Source organism: Rhincodon typus, chromosome 21 (genome assembly GCF_021869965.1).
Source record: "Rhincodon typus isolate 14 chromosome 21, sRhiTyp1.1, whole genome shotgun sequence".
Taxonomy (NCBI): Eukaryota; Metazoa; Chordata; class Chondrichthyes; order Orectolobiformes; family Rhincodontidae; genus Rhincodon; species Rhincodon typus.
The window spans coordinates 36,826,727-36,843,893 of NC_063352.1; the positions used below are offsets into that span (position 1 = coordinate 36,826,727).

The window sequence follows — 17,167 nt, forward strand, 5'->3', positions numbered from 1 at the left end:
ATGAATTTTATTCCTTCTGGATCATCCAGGGCTAGAAATCTGAGCATACACTGTTCTAAACAAAAGCCTTTCTCCCTGCATGGAGTGCATTAAAATGCAAAAAACGTAAAACTTATTATCATCCCTTCTCAAGCTGGGAACTGATCACTTATTGCTGACTTTAGGAATATTAGGATTTCTGCCAAAAACAAATTGATATGGAATACATCTTCTGACCATCTGCAGTAAGATTTTCTCATGGACAGCCCTGCTTAAGCAGATGATAATTTATGGTTTAGATGATCTGCCAACATTTTATGAACCATTTCATCTATTACTGCGTAGTTCTTTTCACACACCCTATTATTAAAAGCACTTTTTGCTGCCATATTCATATCTATCATGTTCATATTTGCACATATATCTATAAATTCTTCGCTAGCAAATTCCACCCCTATTATTAGTGAGAAATTTTGTCAAATGTCAAAGTCTTATCCCGATCCACTTTTCCATTTCCTTATCCACAATTTTTTTTAAACCTTTACTATGTATTATTGTCAACTAGCAAACTCTGGTCACCAAATCTACAGGATTTACATCTGCAACATAAAAAGAAATTTTTTTTTCTTTATCCCACAACCTTACATCGGTAGCCACTGAACCTCATTGAAAGGGCATGCTTACTGAGGGCTGTGACAATGTCCTTCAGTATTTGTTACTAATTTCACATCTATCACTTATTTCTTCTAATAACTTATGATTCATCTATATTCCCAAATTCTTACAAAGGCCACTAAAATTTTTAACTCTGTAGAGGACAGATGGCCAAATTGTCTATGTTATTTTAACACAATTGACTTTTTGTCTTCTAAATTTCTGGCCCCTGAGGTCAATAATACTTTAATTTCTTCAGTGGAGAAGTTATATTCCATTAAAGAAATACAGCAGTGTCCCAATTGTGAAAATTGCTAATACACAGATTTTCCAAGTATGTTACCTTTGCCATTTTCCATATCCATTTTCATCTGTGTTTTCTTTATCAATGGCTTGCTTAATTAACTATGGTATTTCACCAGATACTTTATCTATTGTAATACATGCTATTTTACAAGGACAGACTACTTGTTTTTAAAGATTTTAGTGTGCTATCACCAAATCTGAAACTGGTAGAACTCAAAAATTTTTAACTTTTCTCCAATTCTTATTATCCAGAGTGTAGGTACCATTTAGTCAATCTATTCCATACACTGTAGATGTGCATCCACTATCTAATACCATGCAATTTAAAAGATTCTGCCACCAACACATTCATCACTGGCCTGAAACTTCTTGTGACAAATACAATGCCCTTTCTTTGATCCAGGTCTCTATCTTCAATCTTCGAATCTTCCATTTAATATAGTATTGAATATTTTATGATACCGTTTGGGACAGTTCATGGCATAATGGTACTTTGGATGGTACACTTGAAGCTTTGATTCACTACAACTTCTGTCTAGGTGAATAGAAAAATGGGTTTAACATTTCATACAAAACCTGTCCTCTTACTTGATAAAGTCATTGTATTCCATCCAGAAGACGCCCTCACTGCTCCCATGTGCCATCAGCTCGTGTCGTAAGTGATCTGGCCAATGTGGCCAGTCATCTGACCAGTTTCCACTCCATGAAAAGCGGCCCCACGGATTCCGTAGTCTCAACAGCCTGAGCAGAGACACAGACATTAGATTCAAACATCATTTTCCATTTTTGAACTGAGTCTAGTATTCCAAGGACTCAGTATTTGGTGTAGCTCTATATGCAATGCATCCTTTTAAATGTCTGCCATAACCACACAATCTTCCAAAAGATACACCGGGACCAGATCCTTTGCACAGGAAAATACCTCAAAAGGCTTTTTGCAAATTGTAAAGATTACTTGTAGGGTGTTAAGACCACTAACACAAAAAAGGCACAGTACTGATTCTATTGTGCACTTAACCCTCAAATGTAACGGATCAGATTCAGATTAGGACAACAACTTACCTGTATGTAGCATTTTCAACATAGTGCAACACTCAAAGATGCCCCAAGGATGGGTAACTGGCCAGAGTTGGAGGAGTGCTGAGATTCTCAGAGGGTTGAAAGAGGTTACAGAAATAGGGAACGGTAAAACTAAGTAGGGAGAAAATGAGCAAGGTCATGAAGTGCCTGTTCCTTAAGTAGGGGCATCAAAGTAAAGTAGTTTTGTAGCTTGTTACACTGCAGCAGATGGAATATTTGTGTTCGGTCACCAAGTCCCTCACCTGTAACCTTGCACATCTCTGACATCAAGGATGGAATATGCATGGCGAGGCCTCAGGCCCATGGTTTCATACACTGTGTCATCCACTTTCATGTTTCCACCTCCACAGGAAGCACCCATCAAAAACCTAAATATTTGAGAAAGGAAAAGGTTACACATGTCAATGGAAATATTCAGGGAAAAGTGTGCATGGATAGTCAGTAGAAGCTGCGATAATATTTTTTAAAAAAGGCCTCAATGCTGATTTGGATTTATCCTGTGGATCTGGGTATCTCAGCAGGTTACCCTGTTTGAGGGGCTAGGGGACACATTTTGTTGGCAGAGATGGGGACTTTCTGCTGGGAAAATTCAGGCAATTAATACTAATTGGATCACTCTATCAAAGTGGCAGTATATACACAGTACTCCAAATGGCTGTCTTCCATGCTTTCATCATATTATTCTGTGATTACTTTATTTCCTGGAGAGTGTTGCAATATGACAGTTTCAGAATATCATCGAATACTTGGTGTGTTATTAAAATAAGCTTGGTGAAATAAAACTTTAGTTGGCACTGATCAGACAGGAATATATGACAATGCTGTCATATTATCATATGCATCACTGAACACTGAAGCAACATCCTGTACTGACTTACAGTTGACTCATATCTCTGCTGTTCAAGATTGGAAGCTCTGGGATGGCCAATCCTCTAATCTTTTATTTGATATGGAATTCTAATTCAAACCAAACAATAAGTGCATCTGTATATGGATACTCAATATTAAAAATACAGCGAAGAATTGCAGATTACACATCGGTAAAATGTACATTGACATTTATATTGATTCAAATCCAATGTATGTAATAAAAGAGCAAAATGACTGTGGATGTTGAAAATTTGAATGAAAAACAAAAATTGCTGGAAAATCTCAGCAGGTCTGGCTGCATCTGTACAGAGAGATCAGCGTTATCATTTCGGGTCCAGTGACCCATCTTAAGAACATATGTGTACATTTTGCTTACCCAGCTTCCTTTGAGCTCAGCATTTTGGCCCAAATGAGATCTGTATCAATGGGTTCTTCACGTGGATTAGTCGAACTGACTTGAAGCATGAGGCTCTCACAAGGGGCGCCTGTTAGAGTGGCTAGACCTTCAATGGCCCGCCCAGCCTGCAGGGCAAAGTAAGAGCCATGGAGCTTAGCTAGAGCTTTCTCGATCAGTGCAACCCACAGCTGCTTCCTCTGGGCCTGTTCACAACAGAAAGGAATTGTTAGATACACTACACAGAGCATTTACTAAAAACATGTAATTATACAGTATCTTTAATGTAGGAAGGCACCCCAGAGTTAACAAGAACAGATGATAACCCATAACGTAAGATGGTCAAAAACTTAAGACAGGTTTAAAGGAATGTCTTAAACGAACAGAGAGGCAGACACTTGGAGAAAGAATTCCAGAGTCTCGACAGCTGAAAGCACTTGCTAAAGTTATCTGCAAAAATTCAAAATTTTCCCAACAATCAGCACAAGTGAAAATGGGTCCAAAAGTTTAAATCCTGTACACCTTGATAATTGTACATTGTCATGTGAGCTGTAAGTGGTAAGCCACATTCATGCATTCAACCTTTTAAACACTACTTGTTTCAGGGTTTAAGGAGGATAGTATCTGTAGCTATACTGAAAGGAATAAGGAGCGTGATGTACAGGGGAGTGCTTGAACCTGCAGAATTATTTTGTATTAAAAATTAAATAATAATCCATCTTACAAACACCAGAAGCTATTGCCCCAATTTGATAAAAGATCCTGTTTCTGCCTATGTGCACAGCTGAATCTCAGTAATGCTCAACAGTTCAACATCTCCTTTCAATAGGGAACAGCAGAAATAAGTGACAGAAACTTTGTCATTATACTGAAAATGTTAAGTATTATCCTGTCATTAGCAAGCAATGAGTGTACTGAACCTCTGGGATTAATCCAATGCGAATGACAAGATCCAGGTTGATGAGACAGAAAGAATTGAAAATCTTGCACTTACATTACAGTTTGTCATAATTTTCTGCTGTTTTTAAGGTAGAAACTCTGCACTGAATAGTTTGAATGAAAAATAATGTTAGCACTCCTTAAATAGACAGTGGTAACATTTTCTGAAGAAGGTTCTAGGCCCGAAACGTCAGCCTTCCTGCTCCTCTGATGCTGCTTGGCCTGCTGTGTTCATCCAGCTCTACACCTTGTTATCTCAGTGGTAACATTGACTTGAGATTCATGGGATGTGGGCATCACTAGCTAGGACAGCATTTATTGTCCATCCCTAACTGCCCAGAGGACAGTTAAGAGTCAATCACATTTATGTGGGTCTGGAGTCACATGTAGGCCAGACCAGGTGAGGAAAGCAGTTACCTTCCCTCAGGGACATTTGTGATGAGGTGGGTTTTTCCAACTACCAACAACAGTTTCGTGGTCATTATTAGATTTTTAATTCCAGATTTTTATTAAATTCAAATTCCACCATCTGCCATGTGGGATTTGAACCTGGGTTCCCAGAACATTACCTGTATCTCTGGATTCAAAATCCACTTCCCCTTAATATACCAGCCTGCTTTGCTCCGAAGATGCAGGAACGAAAAAAATGAACAGGAAGTTGGAGAAGGGAGATTTGGAGCAAGAACCAACTGTTATGAAGACTGTTTTTTAATTAAGGGGATTAGAATATAGTTCATTATCATTGTTGTTGGTTAAAATGTAAGCTTTCTAATTACCTTTGGTCTAAAAATGCTACTGGTGGTGAATAACCAGCATTCTGCATCACTTGCTCTCTTACAGTGTACATTCAGTGTTCCTGTCATTTAGTTTTTGATTGAAATGATCTTGTACGTTTAATAGACTTAATGGAAATTAATGTGTGCAGATCAATAAGTTTGCACCATTGAATTCATCAGTTGTCATTTTAAAAGCACTAAATTTATTTTACAGCTTCTTATTTGCCCCTTGTGCTACTCCATGCTACAGAAAATCGTTATTTGAGATTCCTGCTACACCCTTCCTATGTACAAAAATTACGTCAATTTCTCAACGATTCCAAGTGTAGACACTGGCCACAGGAAGAAAATTATAGCCAGGAAATGGGTTCGTGGTCTATTTCTGATATTTAAGCAATTTTGCACAGCAGGATGGGATTACCTGAGCACTTTGCAGGCGACAGCTTTCATAATGTAAGAAACACTCTGTACATAAATGACGGAGACACAACGTGGATATCTGAATTCTTAGATTAGGGGCATTTCAGTTCCTAACTAAAGCTAGAATGTGCAGGATGTGAAAGGATTTAAAAAAAATTCTATGGGCAGTGGCATTTTACTTTACCAACACTTCAAAATACAAAACAATGACTTACACAATGAAAACTATTCCCAAAAAATGAGGGATCTTCCCAAAACATTGTACAAAACTGCAATATACAATCACCCTTCTGACTCATTTCTGTTTGAAAGTACAATTTTTCCCCTTTTATAACATTCTGGGCTTTAGATCTGCTACTTACCCTTCCAGCAGAAAACTCAGGGATGTTTTGTCATTTGTTCTGAGGATGTGGGTGATGGCTTCATGGTCACATTTATTGTATGCTCTTACTGTGCTCAGAGAAAGCAACAGACCTTCACCCGAACTGCTGCAGACTTCATTGCAGAAGATGGTAGCACTGCTCTTAATTATTCTATTCAACGATTTTTCTCCAGCAATACTTTAGCAACAGCATTACACATCAGTGTGCATTATCTAGGGAGAACTTGGAAGTGTTGATGTTCCCACCACATTGCTGCTTTCTCCCTCTCTGTTGTAAAGGTTGTATGTTTCATGGGAGGGAGGTACCGTTGAAGTGAGTTGCTTCACTGCATTTTGTAGAACCTATACCTGGCAGCCACATTCTGCTTGTGATGAAGGGATGGCTACTGATCCAGAGATGGGGTGGGGGTGGGGGTGGCCAACAAGCAGTTTGCTCTGTTCTAAACGCAGGAGTGCCTTCTGTGTTACAGTTTAAGATTGAGAGGCTGGAGGAGTCAAGAGGTACATACAAACCATACGAAATAGGAGCAGAATAGTCCATTTGCCCTCTTGAGCCTACTCCACAATTTAATAAGATCGTATGATCAATAAGGCTGATTGGTTTATATTCAGAATTCCACATTCCCAACTACCTCGATAACTTTTAATTCTCACATCTAATCAGAATCTATTCACTTCTTTCTTAAAAGGTGAGCCATTTGTCACAGCATTCAGCCTGTGTCTCATTCATCTATTCATTTTTGCTTATGACATGACTGGTCCAGCAAAGTTTCCGGTCAGTGATTGTTTTCTTGATTTTCTTGGAGGAACTGAGAAATTGTGGTGCCATTGAAGGCTAAGGGAGATAGTTGTTGGAAATAGTCAATGCCTGGCGCCTATAAATGTTACCTGTCACTTATGAGCCTAAGGCAAATTTTACTCAAGACCACAAAAGCTGCTTCATTATTGGAGTAGTTGCAGTTGGAGGTGAATACTCTAGTATAGACAGCAAGCAGCTTCTCTCCTGAGCTTAAAATGGAGATTAAATCATCAAAAAACTGAAAGAACTGCAAATGTGAGAAATCTGAAACAAAAACAGAAATTGCTGGAAAATCTCAGTCTGGCAGCATCTGTGGAGAGAAATTAGCGGTAATGTTTTGGGTCCAGTGACCCTTCTTCGGAACATTCTGAAAAAATGCAAAATATGCAAAAGGGGAAAACTCCCATAGGCCAAATGTCTGAAAACACAGATAAAACAAGATAAATTCTCATGTCTGCTGAAATTTTCTGATGCTGAAGCTGTTTTCCTGACAGCTTTAGACTGATGTTAAGTGTCCAGTTCTGATTCCAATCACCTTGGATTTGAGTTGTTAGGAATTGGATTCTTTACTTTCATTACTTCGGATTTTCCAGGTAGACAGAAATACTATTATTTGGAAACTCAATCAAGTTTCCAGGGACTTCTAAGAAACAGGATTTCAGGAGGGACTGTAGTGTTTGAAGTGTCTTCTTTACCCACTCTGATTGCTGTGTCTGTAAACAGAACTTTAAGCTCGGAGATGGTATTGAGACTACGACTAGTATAGGCCCTAGACCTCTCAGTAATTACGGCAATAAACCATATTTCCCTTCTCTTTGAATGTTATGCTTACCTAATTCTCCGAAGTCACTTGATTTCAAGAAAAACAGCAATTGGCTTACAGCACCAATAAAACTCTGTGTTCATTTCTAAGAAATCACGTTGTACAACTCTTCTCATTGTAGAGAATATCAAAATAGTCGAAAATTTTCCAGTATTACCCTACTAAACCATAAATGTAGATAAGCATTTTAAAAATTTACAATTAGTTCCAGATAGGTCGTGTGTTGTTGATTAGGACTGAAGCAGAACGCCTTCTTACCTGAGAAAAGAGAAGATAGCCGTATTCATCGCACGGTAACATGTCATCCACTAGCACCGTTATCCAGGTTCCATCCTTGCACAGCCGTACTTGATAGGCTCCCTCGTGGCAGATAGTCCGGGTTATCATCACCCTCTCCACCAGCTCAGGCCGCTCAGCAAGCACAGCAAGTGCACTCAAAAACCTGGCACAGAGTGCAAAAGGTCACTCAGGGAAGCCACAAAACTGAACTGCAGGATTTTACACATCCCAACAGCAGGACAAAACACACTCTAGGAAAGAGATGATCCACAAAACTGAAGAAAATGAAATAACTGTTTATTTTAAGGTCAGCAGCATTAGAAAAAAAGTGACAATACAAACAGAAAAATGACCCTAATAAGTTACTTTTTATTTGACAGATGCTGACTGACCACAGTGCTCTTTTTCTTCAAAATTTCCACATTTGCAACTTTTATTTTAACAAAATAAATGTACCAATCCTCCTTACCTTTTTAACAACCTAACAAAAACTAAGCTGACTTTGAAAATGGTTAAAGGTTTTCTTCTGTAGGAATGGACATTTGGGCGCAGAGAGATAATGTAATCTCCCTCCAGTGCCATCATTCAGAGTTCAGCCAACATTTACAGGTAGTGATCAGCTTCCAGCTGCTCATTCTACCATCCCACTGTCTTGGCAGCAGAGCTGAATTAGGGGGTCATATGACACATTACCCAGGGCAACATCTTATACTGTAGTTGATTTAATAGTTGACAACAGAAATGTCTACTTGCAGGAAGCTCTAACTCAAGCTTGGATAGATTTGCCAGACTTTGTACAATCTCAGCTTCATTGCAGCAACAGGACAAAACTAAGGCTACGCTTGTTGTACTATTCCTATTATTGGGCTTCTCCTGTGGCTCCCTTTTAGTCGTATAGCAGCAAAGTTGCACACTACAATTGGAAAAGTTTCCATTTCTTTGCTTTTATTTCCCAATTCCATCAACACAGAGCTCAGCACCTGTGGTATAAGAAACACAGCACCACAGGAGAGAGATCCAAACTCAGTATGATCAGGGCAGCAGGTATTGGCATCTACTTGTAGGGACTGCATTGATGAAAAAACTCAAAAGATTACAAATCATTGTTGACATTGGGGCTGCAGAGCAAATTCAGAAGGATTATGCAAATATCAGCCTCTCAAAATGATTAATCAGAGTCAGCATGCTTCATGAAGGGGAAATCAGGCCTGACAAATTTACTAGAATTATTTAAGGAGGTAACAAGCAGGATGGATAAAAGGGAAGCAGTGGATGCAATATACTTGGATTTTCAGAGATATTTAATAAGAGCCCATGGAATTGGAGGTGGCAAATTAGTTTGGACGGAGGATTGGCTAATTGAAAACAGCAAGTTTGGATACTGGGTGGGGGGAGGAAGGAGTGCATTTTTAGGATCGCAAGCTAGAACTAGTGGTGTGCCCCAGGGATCAATGCTGCGGCCATAATTATCTACAATATTATATTAATGACTTGGATTAGGAAGTTGTTACTGAGTTGTGTAGAGTAATCATGAATTGGAAGGCCAGGAGCTAGAATTTGTTTGTAAAAAAAAAGGGAGAAGAGTGTGTGGTTCCTTTAAGAGGTAAAGTACTTTTCTAAGCTTAGAGATTTATACAGAGAGAAAAAAATGTCTGTATGCAGCTGAAGATGTACAGCCAGTTCTGAAATTGAAACATGTATCAATTAGCTGTGTGACTGGAAACCTTTGGCTTGCTTTGATGTTTTGGCAACCGGCTGGAAAGAGCCAATTAATTTAAACTAAGCACTTAGCGACTGAAAACTGATTGAATTTAAATCTGATGGTTTTGACAACCTTGGACCAACTGTAAGAAAATTGATATGTCATCCAAGGTATATAAGGAGAAGGTTTTTGAAAATTGAGGTGACAGCAAACTGCCATCTGAGAAATAAGCATCTAGCTCTCATAAGAAATCACCAAGCTCTCTAAAAAAGCACCATCTATCCATAAAAGGTGCCACGGCACTTCTAGCTAAGAGTCATCACAGAAGACTTCACAGAGAAAACAACCCTGACAGCTGGATCAGTGAAAGAAAGGTGTTTATGACTTAAAAACAGCAGAAGAAAGGTGTTTATGACTGGAAAACTGCAGGAGAGGCGTGTAGATTTTGAGAGACTAAGTTTTAATTTATTTTCTTCTTACTTGGGTTTATATAAGTGGGACTTATGTTTATTGAAACAGCACACCAGTAGCATTTAGTTCAGTTAGGGAATAGTTAGTAGTTAAGGGGGAATTGTTCAGTTTGTCAGTAATACTGTTAATTTGTTCACTGTTAGGGTTAAATAAATAAATTGTTACTTATTACTTTTTACTTATAAAGTGAACATCAGGGATTTTCTTTAATTTAACCACTCTTTTTAACAGATTATAAAAGCGAGGCGAGCTTCTCTGGGGGTTTCGGGTTTAATTATTAGACAGGTTCGATCCCCCTTCTCTGTAACAATGTACTCGTGCCAAGTTTGCAGATGTCACAAAAATAGATGGGGAGGCAATTACTGAGGATGACAAAAATTCTGCAGAGGGGTATAGATAAGTTATGCATATAATATGGAAAAATGTGAAGTACTGCACTTTGGCAGGAAGAATAGAGGAGCTGAAAATTACCTAAATACAGAAAGATGCAGAGAACTACAATACAGAGGGATTTGGGAGTCCTCGACCATGAATCACAAAAAATTAGCACATGACTTCAGCAGCGGTAATAGGGAAGGCAAGTGGAACTTCGCCTTTATTTCAAAGAGAATGGTGTGTAAAAGTTGAAAAGATTTCCTCAAACTACACAAGGCACTAGTCCGATCAAGCTGGAATGCCGTGGACAATTTTGGGCCCCTTATCTAAATAAAGACGTACTGGCATTGGAGGCAGTATACAGAAGGCTCACCAGGCTGATACTAGGTATGGAGGGACTGTTTTATGAAGAGAGGTTGAGTAGATTGGGCCTGTACTCAATGGAATATAGAAGAATGCAAGGCAAGCTTATTGAAACATATTGGATTCTTAGGGGACTTGACAGATGCAGAAACGTTGTTTCCCCTTGTGGTATAATCTAGGACGAGATAGCATAATCTCAGAATAAGGGGCCACACATTTAAATCAGAGGTGAAGTGGAATTTCTTCTTTCAGAGGGTAGTGAAACTGTAGAATACTTTACCACAGAAGGCTATCAAGGCTGCGTAATTAGGTATATTCAAGGCTGAGATAGATTTTTAGTCAGTAAGGGAATAACAGTTATGGGGAAGAGGCAGGAAAATAGTTGAGGATTGTCAGATCAGCTATGATCTCGTTGAATGGCAGAACAAACCCGATGGGCTAAATGGCCTAATTCTCTCTTCTGTCCTTTATGATCGTAAAAATCATACACAGAAATGTTCCAGGAGCTGCGAGGTCCTAGCTCAACCTACTCAACATACTGATTTGACAGGAGGTGCACGTGGCCACATACCAGCAATTTCCCAGCAGCCCCTGGGAAATGTCAGATGGACGCGGGGTTCTGAAGATGGACCATTTGACATTCCGATCTTTGAAACTGTTGCAGCTGATTTCATGAGGCCGCAGCCATTGCTTCACCCTCTGCTGTACACTGTCTCCCTCTGGGAAACCAACAGATTGTGGGCCGGGGGGAAAGCTGTCATCCACAAAATTCACATTGTTCTAAAAAGAAAAGAACATTTGATTTCTTTTAGGAAGCAGAATAAAAATAAATGGCACAGATATTGTTCTGTTTAAAATTCCCTCACCTTGGCCCAGCAGCAGAATATGATTCATACCTTCAACAGAACATAGGAGCGTCCTAAAGTTCACAACCCATCAGACAGTGAGCTCCATAGCTCTGCCAGGCTACCACAAGGAAGAACTAGATGGATATACAGGGGCACCCTGAGGGCACCCAGACTGACAATCACCCCTTATGCAACATGACACATTTCTAATGGCTCTTTAAAACATAAGGTGCAGAGCTGGATGAACACAGCAGCCCAGCAGCATCACGGGAGCAGAAAGACTGACATTTTGGGCCTAGACCCTTTATCTGATGAAGGGTCTAGGCCCGAAACGTCAGCCTTTCTGCTCCTGTGATATTGCTTGGCCTGCTGTGTTCATCCAGCTCTGCAATTTGTTGTCTCGGATTCTCCAGCATCTGCAGTTCCTACTATCTCTTTAAAACATAACATGCTTTTCGTGAGCTGCTTGAATATTTCCTTCAGTTGCTCAGTGTCAAAATCATATTTGATTAACCACCTTTGAAGCACCTTGGGATATCTTAGTGTGTTAAATATGTAAATACAGGTCATTGTCAGATTACCTTTTGCTGAGAACTGGAGCTGAGCAATATCTCTGATGCATATGTTCCTTTTGGGCTGTAACTTAAGATCTGTTCACCATAATCCTGAATTTTTTTTAAAATCATGTTTTGCTTACTGACAGATTTTTAAGGTGCCTATCAAGTAAACAGATCATACTTGACACACTATTTAACAATTCATTCTAAAGACATCTCAGAATGCATAGATTTTCTGGGCTTGGCTGGATGAACATATCTGTATTTAAAAGGCTGTCTCTGAAATGGTGACCATGAAACTTTTGTTGATTGCCAGAAAAGGCCATCTACTTCATTAATGTTCTCTAGCAAAGGAAATTTACCATTACCTGAGCTGGCCTACCTGTGATTCAAGACCTATAGCAATGTGATTGACTGTTAACTGCTCCCTGAAATAGCTCAGCTCAAGAATATTTAGGAATGGACACTAAATGCTGGCCTTACGAGGGATGTCCAAATCCCAGGAATGAACAAATAATTTAAAACATTTAACTTAATCTATGGATTACTGATCATTGTACACAATGGGACTTTAACTACAGTAGGAGGCATTACTGTGTCATGAATGGAAAAAGAAAAAGAATTTAACTCATTTGAAATCCGTACAGTTACAATCAGGCTCCAGAACTCAAATGGCCACACAGCAGTTCATTATGTTAGTGGATAAAAATACTCAGGATCTTCCTCAATGAGTCACCTTCTGTCTCTCCTATCATTACATCACACTACTGGATGTAGAGAGATGTATATGTGATTCAAACACTGGAGTGTGAGAGGTGGCTGCTGGTTCTTGGGATGAGTACTGGAAAAAGTGGGGGCTGTACCATGGAATCATCTACACCTGAACCATGCTCAGGCCAATGTTGTTGTGAATTGCATGGCTAGGGAAGTGAACAGGGTTTTAAACTAAATAAGGGGCACTAATCATCAAGTGTGGAAAACTGTGGTATATCAAAAAGTCGAGATAACGTAAGGGTAATAGTAAAATAGGGAAATAAAAGCTCAGAGAATACCAGGAAGGAAATGAGAGTTTAAAAAAAAACCTAGGAATACGCCAACAAATAAAACTGGATGTTTAAAAGATAATGAAAAGAGAAACCTTAAGTTTCTGTACCTGTAGAATTCATAACCAAGTAAACAGATTGATAGCACAAATTGAAGCAAAGAGCTATGATTTTATAGCCATTATGGAGATATAGCTCCAGGATGACAAGGATTGGGTGCTGAACGCTGATAGATATATGACATTTAAGAAGGACAGGGAGCCAGGTAAATGTGAAGGGATAGCACTGTTCATCAAGGATGGCATTTGTCCATTAGGTAAAGATGACCTTGGTTCCAGAGGTCAAAATGTAGAATTAGCTTGGATGGAGATAAGTAATAGCAGGGGAAAGAAGTCACTGGTGGGGGTGGTTTACAGGCTCCCTGACAATAACCACAATGTAAACTATCCATGAATACCCCTGCAATTTGAAGTGCCAGCTTCTGCATCAGTTTGCCAGAGACACATTCACCCACATTTTTTTCCTGTTCTGTAACCTCTTGCACATGGCACTGTCAATACTACAAAGATGACCATCTCGTAGGATGCTGTTTTTCAATCTTTCGCCTCATTGCAGAAACACATGAGGATCTTAAACCTTTTCATACTCACGTCTTTGGTTCCAAAATGGATCACAGCTTCTGGTTGTTCTTCATCTTCTCAAAAGAAATCCTGCACCCAGTGATATCCACTATGCTAGCACAAATGGACAGTCTCATTATCATGAAGAAAATAGAATTCACTCTAACTTTGCACAAATAAAAACTTTGATTTTTTTCTGGGGTTTTACATCTCTACTTGAACAGACTGCCTAAAGCTAACTATGAAATCCTCTATGACCGTCACAATGCTACACTGTCCAGCTTGTCTCCCAGAGCGTCACTGATACCTTTGACAACATTCCACTGAGATGACTATCTTAGATTAGTACAGAGGCAAAACATTTGCAATGAAATTCATATACTTATTTACTGTACTACCTTAGGTCAATATTCCAAATAATTTCATCCTTCCCTTTTGATCTCCCTCATACCAACTCCATGACATTCCTCACCCTTTTCATTTCATTCCCATTTTTTGCCTCACATGCATTCCTCAATGCCATATCCCTATTTCCACGTGCTATGTCACACACCCCATGCCATTCAGCCCCACTACCCTCCATGTTCCTCCTCTATCCCTTTAGCCTGGGCAAATCTACTATTGGGCTTCCCTTACATTTTGTTGGTTTTTCTCCACCAACCCAGACCACCAATGCCACCACAGGCAACCATTGGCAGATACACATGCGCTTCATTCAACACCACATCATAGCTGTTATGCATCAAAGTGGCAACTACTAACTAAGCTCACAGAAAAGTAAAGTCCTTTTATGAGGGGACGCATCAAAAAGCACGCGGGCATAAACAGCTTTAAGCCTGCCTCCTTGCAGTTTCTGATCTGTTCACCAACATTCCTTATGTCTGTAAGTAGCCATAGACCACAAGGGAATGTAAAGAATGTGATTATAGTTTGAGGGGCACTACTCTGGAAAAAATATGGTTGGCTTTGGAGACTGCCATTCTTACCCCACTATCAACATCCTGGGGGTTGCCATTGACCAGAAACTCCACTGGACTCACCACATTAACAGAGTGGCTACAAGAGCAGGCCAGAAGCTGGGAATACAGTAGCGAGTAACTCACCTCCTGACTCCTCAAAGCCTGCCTACCATCTACAAGGCAGAAGTCAGGAGTGTGATGGAATATTCCCCACTTGCCTGGATGAGTGCAGCCCCAATGACACTCAAGAAACTTGACACCATCCAGGACAAAGCAGCCCGCTTGATTGGCACTACATCCACAAGCATCCACTCCCTCCACCACCGATGCTCAGTAGCAGCAGTGTGTACTATCTGCAAGATGCATTGCAGAAGTTCACCAAAGATCCTCAGACAGGACCTTCCAAACCCACGACCACTTCCATCTAGAAGGACAAGGGCAGCAGATATATGGGAACACCACCACCTTCAAGTTCCCCTCCAAGGCACTCACCATCCTGACTTGGAAATATATTGCCGTTCATTCACTGTCATTGGGTCAAAATCCTGTATTTCCCTCCCTATTAGCACTGCGGGTCAACCCACAGCTGGAGGACTGCAGCCGTTCAAGAAGGCAGCTCACCACCACCTTCTCAAGGGCAACTAGGGATGGGCAAGAAATGCTGGCCAGCCAGCGATGCCCACATCCCACAAAAAATGAATAAAATAAAACAAAACATCTGTCAGCAATGTGCTGAAAAGATTAGCAGGTTGATTAGCAAATCTGCTTAGTCAGAACACAAATGTTCCTTCGATGGCAACAAATCCTGGAATGGGATTTGAACCCAGGTCTTCTGGTTCAGAGGTAGGGATGCTAGGCACCGAGACACAAAACCTCCATTGCCTACATTCATCAGAAGAAACTGAAATGTCTCCAATTTGCAGTGGTGGGAAGGAGCTGGAAAGACAACTGGGAGAAGGAGAGAGGAAATTAGATGGGAGTCACATTAGACAGGTTGTGGCCTTTCCTGGCTTCAGATCGTAGCTGGGAAACTTGATTTGAGGGCACTTTGGCCTGTCAACAGCAGAGTTCAGCCAGCTAGATAGGGAGAGAATATAACTTTCAGACCAATAATACACTTGGTAAGTTTGCAACATTTGAATTTAGCTGCTCTCTGGACCTCCAAATCAATACAATATTTGCTTCACCTGCTCCAGCCTGTTGCAAGCTGCAGGTTCTCTCAATCAAATCAACCTACCAAGCAATCAGAAAATTGCAGACAGCCATGAAATTACAGTACTTCTTTTATTATAAATTTACGGTCCTCTACTTTTAAAGACCCTCACAAGTGGATATATTTTCTTTATTTCTACCCTATCAAATCTTTCCCTAATGTTACAGACCTCTATCAGCTCACTCCTTCACCTATCTTTTTCTAGAAGACAGCCTCAGAATTTCATACTCAATGTGATGTCCAACAATTGAACAGCCTGCAAGCACTTACAGCTGGTACAGAGAGGGATAATGACCATCTGGCTCAGGTAATAAAAACTTGATGATACCCTTGATTCTGTATTCCAGGAAGGAGTCAGTTCCTTCAGGTGTGCATGGGAGGAAATTACTCCAATGTGAGAGGTTCGCTTGCACGTAGCTGTACAGAAATTACTGCGCAGGGTTTGTAAGTCAGAAAGAATTTCCACAATGATGTATCAGAGTTTATCATAATCAATTTCACAGAAGTTTGATATACTTCAATCAGGCATCATAAATGTACAGCAAAGATTATCGGAGCACCCCAAAACAAGCAGTACCTTTGCAATAACTTTCTACTAACCATGGAGGTTACATATTTAATCATTGCTGGCACTGCCTTGGGAAATCACTCAATGTTTGAGATCTCTAAAGACAAATACAGAAAATAACAATAGAACTGAGGTGAGAAACAATTAATTAAAAAAAATAATGTACACATGCATTGTTGAGTTGTGCTGAGCAGATTGTATCACAAAGGATATGTGATTGCATATTTGTGTAATTAGGGTACAGGAGGATTTCTCAATGAAAAATCAGTACACCTTGAATTTATGTGCCAAAGGACTTGTATCTTTGTAACAGTCAATTATGATAAAAACTGTACTAAAGTGATAAGATTTTGTTCAATATATTTTCCCAGCTGCACTTTGATAATTTACATACATTTCTTTGTAACAATGAGAGGACTGAATCCTCTCCAGGCTAATTTCAAAAGGTTTTACTTCCTGCAAAAATCAGAGTAAATTAACATTTTTTTCCTGATAATGGAATCCTTCATCATGTGAACAACACCTCCAGGGGGTCTGACTGTACATCTGACTTCAATAAACTAACTTACCTGATTGATAAAACTGACCAAACTCTTATGACATACTGTTCTATAAAATGTGGCATGAAATGTCCAACACCAGCACAGCACAAAGTCCCAAAAGACCAGCTTCAGAGCCAGGCTACCACCACTTGTTTCCAGTCCAACGGAGTTATTGAATAGGGCAAGAATGTGAGAGATTGACTGC

The 17,167-nt window shown here is 39.8% G+C and overlaps 1 protein-coding gene across 3 annotated transcripts in view; it reads right to left on the bottom strand.

Moving 5' to 3' along the window:
- The window catches only part of capn15 (calpain 15), a 270,213-nt gene that overhangs the window by 17,891 nt on the left and 235,155 nt on the right, over positions 1-17,167 (bottom strand). For all 3 annotated transcript variants that reach the window (XM_048609645.1, XM_048609644.1, XM_048609647.1), the window contains 5 exons: positions 11,184-11,392; positions 7,681-7,864; positions 3,266-3,489; positions 2,262-2,387; positions 1,528-1,680 (listed from right to left, as the gene is read on the bottom strand). In XM_048609645.1, the coding sequence (XP_048465602.1) occupies positions 1,528-1,680; positions 2,262-2,387; positions 3,266-3,489; positions 7,681-7,864; positions 11,184-11,392 (896 nt within the window). The remainder of the gene's footprint in view (positions 1-1,527; positions 1,681-2,261; positions 2,388-3,265; positions 3,490-7,680; positions 7,865-11,183; positions 11,393-17,167) is intronic.